We start from the raw sequence: 11,267 nt of genomic DNA, 5'->3' as shown, positions 1-11,267 counted from the left end.
GCTATTCTTGGCACACAGGTCTTAAAAACAAATGCGAACTTTCTTCAGCCACTTCTTAACTCCATTGCTCTCCCCTAACCCTGAAAACATTTAAATGCTTCTTGGGGGAAAAAAATACAAACCCTACAATAATTAGAAATGGGCCTGAAGCAAAAATCCCAGTTCTGGGGGAGCTTGAAATCCAAACCGTGATCTCAATCTAGATTTTACCCAATGGCCGTTATCTTTATAAAGGATTGCTCCACATCGCAGATCTGATCACCTCAAACCTCCCAGGAAGATCTGAAATCTGAACCTTGACCTGGGTCTGAATCTTGCACCTTTCTTTATAATGGGCCGAACCAAAACCCTGGGTCTGTGCATCCTCCAAAAAACTGTTTCACTTGAGCCCATGGCTAACAGAAATAAGTGCTGGTTAAATGAGGAATCGTGCTGTAAAAGTTCCCCTTTGCCTGGCAGTCATTGCCTTGAGGCCGGACTAAATACTCTGTCCATATCTACCTTAAAAGGCAAAGATAAGGTCAAGCGAAACACCGAACCCTCCAAGATGGTCATATCACTACACACCCACCTTCCGCGGCATGAAAGGAGCTCTGAGGCTTTTCCTGATTCTCCAGGCTATCTCAGGTTTCTAGACACACAGTTTCTTCTGGAAGATAGCTCTAAAGTACTCAGGACCCCTTGTTATCTGCAGGGAGGACTTGCTGTTGGGAAGGGAAAGACTGTCACCATATGCATTGGGTTTCTTTGTTCCACGGTAGCCCACGCTGGTTGATTCCCAATGACACAAAGTGCACAAGCTCCTGACTTATACACAAGGTCTTTTTGTTTTGGGGTTTTTTTTTTTAATTTGTTTTTTTCTCTTTCCTTTTTCTGTTTTTTTTTTTCTTCTTCTGTTTTTCCTCTTTTAACTCGAGGGCGTCGTCTCCTCTGGGGAGGGCTCCAATGTGTGCTCCGGAGACTTTCCCGTCTCCAAGGCGACTTCAGGCTTCTCCTCTGTCAATTCAGGCTCTTCTGGGGCCTGAGATGTCTCCAGCATCTGCCTCTGAACTTGGCTGTTCATCTTTTCCTCTGCCTCGATCTCTTCTGAGGAGGGAATGGAGTTTTTCTTCGGGCGGCCTTTGGGCTTTGTCGGAGCTTCCTGCCCACCTTTCAGTACCTGGAACAAAGATAATAAGTGTTTGGACCCATTCTGAATTGCACTACTGTCTGCCATCCAAGTTCCTGATGGTACTTTTAACATTAGGATAAAATCTATCCCTGTTCAAAGAGCTGGCCCACGGTTTAGGCACCCTTACCTCGTACTCCAGACTCAAGTGGAACTTAAGTGATGCGTAGGCCTTGTGGGACTTAAATGGGGCTTAATTAATTTAAATGGAGGCAAGTACAAATCCAGCAGACACTAATATCTCAGACTTTATGTAGGGTCCATTTGCTCATTTTCACTGGGCTGGGGAGGGCTCAACACAGCACACGCACAGGCTTGTCCAAAATTCAGCTCCCTTACTGAGATTTTCTTTTCATTCTTAGCTTAAGGAGGAACAATCAAACCTTAGCCTGAGTTTCCAAAGTGAGTTTTTCTCCTCCTGTCAGCTCCCTTGTCTCTTAGAGACTCAATCCTTTTTACTCCTGCTTTGGAACTAATGAGACCCATCTGGTCTTCCTACCAGGATAAGTCAGCAAAATAGCTCTGTCACCTCTATTATCTCCATTTTGCACACAGGGGAACTGGGGCAAAAGAGGCGGCAACTTGGCTAAGATCATGCAGTGAGTCAGTTCCCAGAATGGAACTAATGGGACCTGACTGCTCCTGCCCTTCCTTTCCTCTAATACAATACAGGACAGACACAGAGTATTGTCATTATTGTAGCTGGAGTGATGTATTGGACAAGTAGATGTTTTTTTGAAGGACAGGGAGGAGGCTTGGTATACACTAACTGAGAAACTGCATGTAAAAAGGCTTGAAGTTGGGAGTGCATGAAGGAGATGAAGGGAAAGGTCAGGAGAGAAATGTGGGCACACCATGGGAAGCAGGAGCAGGTGTACAGGAAGAGATGGAGGCAGGGTCAGAGTTAAAGACAGCTTTAAAAGTTAGAAGCAGGGACATCGCCTATCAGAGCTGGATTTAGCTTCATTGAGTTGAAGTCTCTTTGTGGTCCCCAATTGCCACTAGCAATGAAGATCCCAGGGTTGCCAAAAAATGAAAAGGGAGAAATTTCTGCTCCTCCCCCTTTCATCCCTTTGCTTTGAATCCACATTGCTGTCCATGGCCAATCTCACCCAACGTACATTCAGCCATGTGAACCTTTCGGGCAACCAGTTATCAGTAACAATCTGAACATTAAAATTCTGAACCAGATCCCCAGCTGGTATAAATCAGCATAGCGTCATTGGCAGAATTTATGCCAAAGACATCCAAATGTACACCCAGATTTACTCCAGCTCAGGATCCGTCTCTCTGACATTAGATTGGAGGCCTTGCTAGGAACCTATTGATCTCTTACCATTTTCTTCCACTTCATCCTGCGGTTCTGGTACCAAGTCTTCACCTGGAGCTGAGTCAGCCCCAGTGATTGGGCAAGGTCCAGCCTAGAAGACAAGAGATACAGAGACTTGACAAAGGAAATGTAGAGTCCAGATGCACTGCAGTAGACAATCCCTGATTGTATCCTGCAGAGAGCCAATGGGGGGCTCACATACAGGGACGTAAATTATAGAAAAAGATAGCTATCGGCTTCCTCTAACTTGTCTTTTCTCTCCAGTTCAGAGGAGAATTAAAAATCAGTGTAAACAGTCATGATCCAAATTTAGGATCTAAAGAAGTATGGTCTTATGGAGGAAGCAAGAATGGTCTTGTGGTTATGGTGCGGAACAGGGAGATAGGATAGCTGGTCTGTTTCCATCTCTTCCTATGTGTTTTGTTGGACAAGTGAATGAGGTCAAAAGTTCGGTCGTCCAGCTGGAGACAACTTGGCCCTGATATCCAGCACCTCTGAAAATCAGGCCTTGGGTCTCTCAAGACAGCACCCAAGAATTGACACCCAAAATCAGAGACCACTTTGAAAATTTTGGCCGTGTCTTTATTGTGCTTCACTTTCCCTATCTATAGACTGGAGATAAGGATGCTTTCTAACCTCACAAAGGTGTTGTGTGTCTGAATTTATTAATTTGCTGATATTACAGTGATGAGAGCTCTAGAAATGCCTATAAATACATTTGTGTGTGTTGGGCCTTCCAGAGACCTACAGTAGGCAGCACAGATGCTTATCCTAACTTATCCGGGCCAAACCTCCAAATCTATAGAGGTTCCTTTATAACTATTACAAAGCCTGAGATCTGGAGATCCTGGGCCAAATTCATCCCTGATGAAATTCCTTTATTTGTCACTCAAGTGAGAATGAATCTAGACCTAGTGGTGCAGTGGAGCTGCATTCGCGATGAATTTGGCCTTTTGTGATTCAGAAATTCTAAGCAGGGCCGGCTCCAGGCACCAGCTTAAAAAGCAGGTGCTTGGGGCGGCCAAGGGAGAGGGGCGGCACCAGCGGCAATTCGGGGGCAGCAGGTCCCTCACTCCCTCTAGGAGCGAAGGACCTGCCGCTGAACTGCCGCCGCCGATCGTGGCTTTTTTTTTTTTTCCCCAATTGCCGCCGGCGATCGCGATCGCTGCTTTTTTGTTTTGTTTTGTTTTTTGGTTGTTTTTTTTTTTTTGCTTGGGGCGGTAGAAATGCTGGAGCCGGCCCTGATTCTAAGTAGAGCTGGGCAAATGTTCTGCAACAATGTGAACCCATGCAAAACTCAAATGGGTTCAGGTGCAAACATGGAGTTGCATCTAAATGCGTTTTAGGTCCCGTGAACTTTCTGTGGACCTTTTTGTAATCCCTGAAACAACACGTTGTATGTCCCTGAAACGCTTTCCAAAGCTGAGTTTTTCATAACAAAAGTTGTGATCCAACTAGATATATAGTGGGGACAGTCACACACACCTATATTCAAATACCCTAACAAACAAACTCGCACATGCTTTCCCCACTTTGGGTCCCCTTTGCAGTTAAAGGGGCTGATTTTCCATCTCATACCACTCACTGTACTAAATAGCTGGAGTATTGAAGTCAAAGGAGCTACATGGATAAGTTTGGGAGAACAGAATCAAGCCCACAGGTTCCAGACATTATCCCATCTGCAATCCTTTGCTTCTAATTAGCCATGCAACTAAATAGCTCCCCATGCTCCTCAATGTAGCCCTCTGTCAAAGGACACAAGAGTGAGTGCAAATCTCAATCCATGTCCTTGCCACTGCGTTACCAGCTCATGAGCTCCCATGGGAAATATGTCTGCTTGACAAACTCCTGCCAGGAAGCCTGTGTCTTGTCACACCTAGATTACCTGTAACCTTTACAACCTCTCTCCGTATGCATTAGCATAACTGGCATTGCCTAGGAAACCAAAGAAACAAATAGAGAGAGAGAAAGGAAGAGCTAAGGGAGCAGAGATTGCTCATGAGTCTCGGTCATGTACAAAGCCAAAAAACTTTCACGCCTCTAATTAATTCAGCAGCCAAGACTGCTTGATTGATGGTGTCACTCAACTAGTCACATGAGGCAGTGCTGAGCCAGTCAGCACAACACCTGAGCCTTAGGGGATACAGAATCATGCCAAATGGGCCAGATAGCAAAAGAGCCCAGCATGCTGGGTACTGAGCTCTTTCAAAAAACCATAGCGTAGGAGTCACTATGGGAGCTGCTTAAAAATTGACCCCATTTAGGTGCTTAGACGGGAGTTGCACTCATTTGAAAACCTGTCTCTGACTGTGGGTGCTAAGTGTTTGAAAATCTGGCCCAATGTGACCTGTGCTTTGGTGACATGATTCATCACATGAAAAAAATAAGCATATAGGTTAGAGGCAGGCTTGGCAGAATTCCATATGTATTTTTTTGTATAGTTTTGACACATAATATCATTTATTTGTAAGCTTTTTGTATTGTTGATCAATTTAAATTTTCAGAGTTGCAGGAAATTATGGGGGGGGTCAGGCAAAAAGGAGAAAGTCACACAATAATAATTTAACGACAGTAGACGCTGTCGAGATTCAAAAAGTTAAAGCTTTATAAATGTCAAGATCACGTCAAAATATACAAAGTAAATGTCCTGAAATCAAACAATAAAAAGTTCTCAAGCAGCATTTTTCTTACTTTGCCTATCTGTAAATTTTAGCCAGTTTGTGTGTGTACAGTGAAAACAACATTCACTGACATTTACTGATCAAAATCTAATCCTTCCAACATTAGGCCTCAGAAGTAGTTTAAACTAGGGGTTGGTGACATGTGGGGTTTTAGATTTTGTGAACCTCTCAAACACTTTTTTTAGGTTTGCAAAACTAATCTGAGTTGGCAACCTTTTCTCCTGTAATTTAAACCCACAATTTTCTCCCCACGCATCCCGACACATGGGTGATTCAAGTTCTTAAAAACAAAACAAAAAACCTCCCTTTCTTTTTTAGCATGTGTGATGCATTTGGCACTGAATAAACCCGAAAAGCTAGGCTGACATGATATGTGAATCTCAAATCACTTTGTAAATATTAATACACTAAGCTTCAGAACTCTTTACATGAGGTAGGTCAGTAGTTACAAAAAGGGAAACTGAGGCACAGAGCGGTGTGGCAATTTGTCCAAGATTACCATACAGCAGGTTAGAAACAGAGCCTGAAACAGAATTCAAGTCTCCTGGCTTTCACGCCAATGTGATGTCCATTGGAAAACACTTCACAGAGCCACACTGCCTCAAAGGGTAGTCTCAGATCTCCTTTGTGTGGGTTCCAGACAAACGGCAGTCAAACAAGCCTAATTCAGTATAACTAGAGCTGATTGGGAAACTTAGACACTTCTCCCCTTCAACATTTTTCAAATCAAAATATTTTGGGTTTCTGTGTGAATTTTCTAAAGAAACAAAATAAAAATCTTCACTTAGTTTCATTTTGAAATGATGTTTTGAAATGAAAATTTTCATTTAGTTTCCCAATGGCAAAAGAAAATGGAAATTTTGTTTCATTCAAATGTCATTTTGCTTCATTTTTTGGATGCTGAAATTTTTCAATTTTCTGTTTTGGTTTCTGGATTTTCAGGACTTTTCCTCTCTCTTTCTCTGTTTCCCCTCTCTCCCCCCTCCCCTTTTTTTTATTACCTTTTCTACCTTTTTTCCACTGGGAAAATTGGGGGGTGGAGTAAAAAGTATGTGAAATGGGAATGAAAACAAATTTCACACTTTTTTCCAACTGAAAACAAATTGGAAAATAGTGAGAAAGTGCATGAAAATTTTGGAAAACAGTTAAAAATGTGAAAAGTGGGTTTTTCCTCACTTTCACGTGCTTTTTTTTATCTTTGCCCCCTTTTTTTAAAAAAAAGAGAGAAATGGGTAAAACTCCCCCAATCCAAAAACTGAAAATGAACAGCTGAAATGTTTTATTTCCCAAACCTGAAGTGAAACTACATTTTAAGTGAAAACGAAAATGTCATTTAGACATACATTGATTCAAAATGAAACAAAAAATTTCATTCAGCTTAAAATGTCACCATTTTAGGTGTCACCAAATGAAATTAATAGGCAGCAGGTTTAAAACAAACAAAAGGAAGGGTTTCTTCACATAACACACAGTCAACCTGTGGAGCTCTTTGCCAGAGGATGTTGTGAAGGCCAAAACTACAACAGGGTTAAAAAAAGAACTAGATAAATTAATGGAGGACAGGTCCATCAATGGCTATTAGCCAGGATGGGCAGGGATGGTGTCCCTAGCCTCTGTTTGCCAGAAGCAGGGAATGGGCAACAGGGGATAGATCACTTGATGATTACCTGTTCTGTTCACTCCCTCTGGAGCACCTGGCATTGGCCACTGTCGGAAGACAGGATACTGGGCTAGATGAACCTTTGGTCTGACCCAGTATGGCCGTTCTTATGTCATTTTTGTTTTAGTTTTTGGAAAACAAAATACCCTGATTTCAAAATGAATATTTGGGGGTTACGTTTTCCAGTCAGAAATCAGAACATTTAATTAAAATTTCCCCATGGAAAATTTCAGTTTCACCAAAACCATATTTTCCAAAGGGAAAATTGTAAGGTATAAAAATCTCAACCAGCTCTAACTATAAACATCAACAGTCTTGGTTGAGAGACACTCAGGGAGAGATTGTGACCTTCCCTACTGGCGGCTGCAGTGAGGCTGTTGCACAACAAACCCAGCTCCCCATTGCACCTCTTTGTTTATGGACTAGTCACAGTCACAGTCCTCTATGTTCCCCGAGGGCAAAGACTGCTCCAGTCTAGTGCTCATAGTGGAACTAGCTTCTCTAGAGGGGCTGGGTGATGGGCGGGTTTCTGCCTACACACCCACACCCATACCTGCACTAGCCAGTGGAACTGAGCCAGCATGGGAGAGGGAAAACATGCTGCACCCATTCAAAGGGTGTAGCAGGGGAAAAAGCTTTGCTCTCTATTCCTTGCATGTATCTCTCTGCAGAGATGCATGCTGCTATGCACATGTATCGAGCCCTCTCTTTATACAATACTCGCGGTATGTGGTTTCCATTCATTCGTTCTGTTCAGGTCACCTTTGAGCCTGGGGAAAGTTAGCCTTGAAATCAAATCTGGTCTTCTGCCCAAGTCCTCCACCAATGGCAGAGTCATCTTTCTCGGACCCGAAGACATCACAATTCAACTGGAGAGCACTCAGCACCGCAATGGCTGAGCAGCCCTTCTGCTACCTCAGCTTTTTCCATTTTTAAAAAACATTTTGGTCCTGTGTCTTTTAAAGTAGTAGTGATAGGCAATGCCATGGCAGAAAGCCCTTGCTATGCACGGCCAACGTGCCCTCCAACCAGCCCTTGCCGTGCATGACTGTGCCCTGATGCATTTGAAATGAATAGAAGTAAACTAGGGAGGAGCCAGATATAGTTTCCAGGGTGCCTGCTGTCCCCTCGCCTTGGAAAAGCGACTGTAGTTCAGGGACACTATTTAGTATTTAAAGACAATGTTAAAGGTACCTGATGAAGCAGTGAGTAAATGGAGATCGTGTTTCTTTAAGGGAGTCACCCGTGCATTTTGCACTAGGGTCAAGAGCAGGTTGGACAAACACCTGTCAGGAATGGTCTAGATAATACTTAGTCCTGCCATGAGTGCAGGAGACTGGATTAGATGACCTCTCGGGGTCCCTTCCAGTTCTCTGATTCTGTGGTTTCACTCATAGTGCTCAAGGCTGCACTGGGCCCTATATTCTCCTCTGTGAGCTCAGAGTTTTATCAACCTTACCTCTGGTTTCTGAGTGTCACGTATGTGAATCCCCTGTAGATGGCTAGGTCTCGTAGGGTACGCCTACACAGCAAGCAGGGGCCCGCAGTCGCATGTCTCAGAGCCCAGGTTTACAGACTCAGGCTTACGCTACAGCACGAAAAATAGCTGCGTAGACATCCGGGCTCCGGTTCTGAAGCCTACTCCCATTCCTAGAGCTCAGGCTCCAGTCTGAACACCAACACAGATATTTGTAGTGCTGTAGCATGAGCCTGGGTCTGCAACTCACCGGGGCAGGATTCTACCCTAAAGGTCGTGGCCCCGGAGCCACTTTCCCAGCCTCACCTCCAGTCACACCCCCATCCCGTTCCTCTGACCTGTCTGGCGTGGACAGATACTTCTGCTTTTGGAATTTCTTCTCCAGCCCCATCAGCTGGAGTTCCGTGAAGATGGTCCGGCTTCGGCGAGGCTTTTTCAACCGCAGGGTGGGCTGCTCCCCTTCCGACTCGCTGCTGGCATGGGTTTCGCTGGCTTGTGTCTCCGCGCTGGTGGCTCCCAAGGAGGAGTGGGGTGACAACGCTCGGGAGCTGGGAGCTGCAGGGCCGAGGTGAGGGACCACAGAGGGCTGCCGGGTGATGACGGAGATGAGAGGATATGCCCTCAGAGATGGGGACCCTAGGAGGGAGGAAGCACAGAAGAGAAGTACAGTTCAGTGGCAGTATTGTCCAGTGGATAGTGCCCTGGACTGGGAGTCAGGAGACCTGGTTTTCATTCCTGGCTCTGCTACTAACCTTCTGTGTGACCTTTTTTAGCAAGTCACTTCCCCTCTTTGGGCTTCTATTTCCTTCCCCCCCCCCCCCACCTTGCCCCTTCCACCCCCGCTTTGTCTGTCTTATCTATTCACATAGTAAGATCCTTGAGGCAAAGAGTGTCTTCTACTGTTTGTTTGCCTAGTTGCCTTCTCTAGGTGCTACTGTAATACAACTAATAACTAATCAATTCAGTCATAAGTAGAGCTGTGTAGTTCCAGATGAGGAGTTTATTAGCCCCCAAAAATGCAGTTTGGGGATGACCCAAAACTATTTGCAAATTCAGATCAAACTGGGCAAATAGTTTTGGCCAAAACAATGAGGGTTTTTTTTTACGTCTGAAATGTTTCATTTAGACACTTTCAAAAATGAAACATTTTGATTTTTCATTTCAAAACAAGATTTCATTTCTAAATGTAATTAGATCTATTTAAATAAAAAGGTTTTAAAAAAATCCAAAAACTAAACTTAACAAAAACAAACAAAATATGGTTTGGGGTCAACCCAAAATGATGATTTTTTTGGATTGTTAGGTTCAGCCACCAAACCAAAAAAACAATTGTTTGCTCAGTTCTAGTCCTGAGTGATATATGCAGTAGAGATGGTTCACTTTACCATCTAGTTTCACTCAGAGATGAAATCAAACCAAACTTTATGCCCATCAGTCATTTAGCCAGTGGAACTCTCCTTCTCTGTTGACGCTGAATGAATCCCTAGAAATGGGCCCAGATTGGATCATCAGAGCTGTACTAACCCTCAGAACTAGGCAGAAGTTCAGCTCTGGCTCAAGCACCAATCTTTGTGGCTAGGGGGCCATTGGAACATCAAATCCAAACATGCCCAAACTCTAGTGGAAGTTCTGATTCCGATCCAGGCTTCCCAACCCAGGCATGAGTCTACTTCAGCAGCATCCCAGTTCCTAAACTCTATAAATCAGGCATCCTCTGACACTTTTGTATAGTGAAACTGAACCAATTTGTGGGGATGTATGTTTCATTGTGGTGCGATAGGAACAAGAAATGTAGGGTCAGGACTCCTGGATTTTATTCACTGCTTTACAGCTGACTTGCTGTGTGATCTTGGGCAAGTCACATCACTTTTCTGTGCCTGTTTCCCCATCTGTAACACTGGAATAATAATCCTTATCTGAGTTAAGATTTACCTAGGGAGTTAAGGTTTAATGCATTAATGTTTGTAAAGTGCTTTGAAAGCTTTAGACAAATGGTACTCTAGAAAGGCCAGGTCTGAGTACCATCATTGGGCCAGATTGTGAACCTCTTACACCTACTGATGAGCACCTGTTTACACACGCAGTTCTGTGGACCTCATTGGGACTACTTCTATGAGCAACTTTTCACCATTGAGAGTAAGGGGTTGACCATCTGGCTCAGAGAATGAGCAATCACATTACAAATGCTGTTAAAAGCCTGTGAGTTTCTCTCTTTCTGGATAAATTATCCTTTCAGAATCTCATTGTTCATGCAACCAGGATTAGATTCTATTATTGTCCTCGGAGCTAGAGGACAGGGGTGTCAGACGTAATCAGTCACGCTCCCCATGGTGAGTAGTGCAGAGCAAGCCAAAGAATAAGCCAGCACTTAGCAGCTCGATAATCAAAAATTACATAATCATGGTGAAGTCTTTAAAAAGGGCAGTTCTAAGAATGATGGCTGAATTTAGTCAGATCTGACTAAATGATTGCAGTGCTATCCAAACCTCTCCAGTAGCTGCAGCAATCTACAAAACCCAGCTAATTGCTGTGATCTCTACCACTATTTTTCCCTCCACATCAAAACTTTAATCAATTTGAAACAAAAACAAGACCTGAAATCCAAGAAAAGACACGGCAAGAATTTACAAACGACCATTAACTGGTGTAATAGGAGGGAAAAAACAGTGATGTTTTGTTTCTATGGATCCTTTGGCACCTCGTGACAATGGTGATTTACAAATCTACCAGCTTGCTGGGCCAAATTCTGCCCTGATTTGCCCACCAATGGCTGTACAAAGAGGGTAAGTTTAGGTAGAACTCAACCCTTCACTTTACAGTGCCTGGTGTCTTAAATTCTGCCTTCACTGATACTTCCACAGCCTCCTTGACACCAGCTGGGTTGCATGGGAATAACTGAGGGCAGAACCTCTCCCACTGCATGGGAACCATCTTGCCAGTTGGCCACTGCC

At 43.9% G+C, this 11,267-nt stretch overlaps 1 protein-coding gene across 1 annotated transcript in view; it reads right to left on the bottom strand.

Annotated features, from left to right (window-relative positions):
- Nucleotides 1–784: 784 nt before the first annotated feature.
- The window catches only part of BARX2 (BARX homeobox 2), a 50,014-nt gene continuing 39,531 nt past the window's right edge, over nucleotides 785–11,267 (bottom strand). Inside the window, exons 2-4 of the mRNA XM_005308593.5 lie at nucleotides 8,655–8,952; nucleotides 2,505–2,589; nucleotides 785–1,159 (exon numbers count right to left, since the gene is read on the bottom strand). Coding sequence (XP_005308650.1) covers nucleotides 908–1,159; nucleotides 2,505–2,589; nucleotides 8,655–8,952 — 635 coding nt within the window. The 3' untranslated portion in view covers nucleotides 785–907. The remainder of the gene's footprint in view (nucleotides 1,160–2,504; nucleotides 2,590–8,654; nucleotides 8,953–11,267) is intronic.

This window comes from Chrysemys picta, chromosome 16 (genome assembly GCF_011386835.1).
Source record: "Chrysemys picta bellii isolate R12L10 chromosome 16, ASM1138683v2, whole genome shotgun sequence".
Lineage (NCBI taxonomy): Eukaryota > Metazoa > Chordata > Testudines > Emydidae > Chrysemys > Chrysemys picta.
This window is presented reverse-complemented; position numbering and strand designations above follow the sequence as displayed.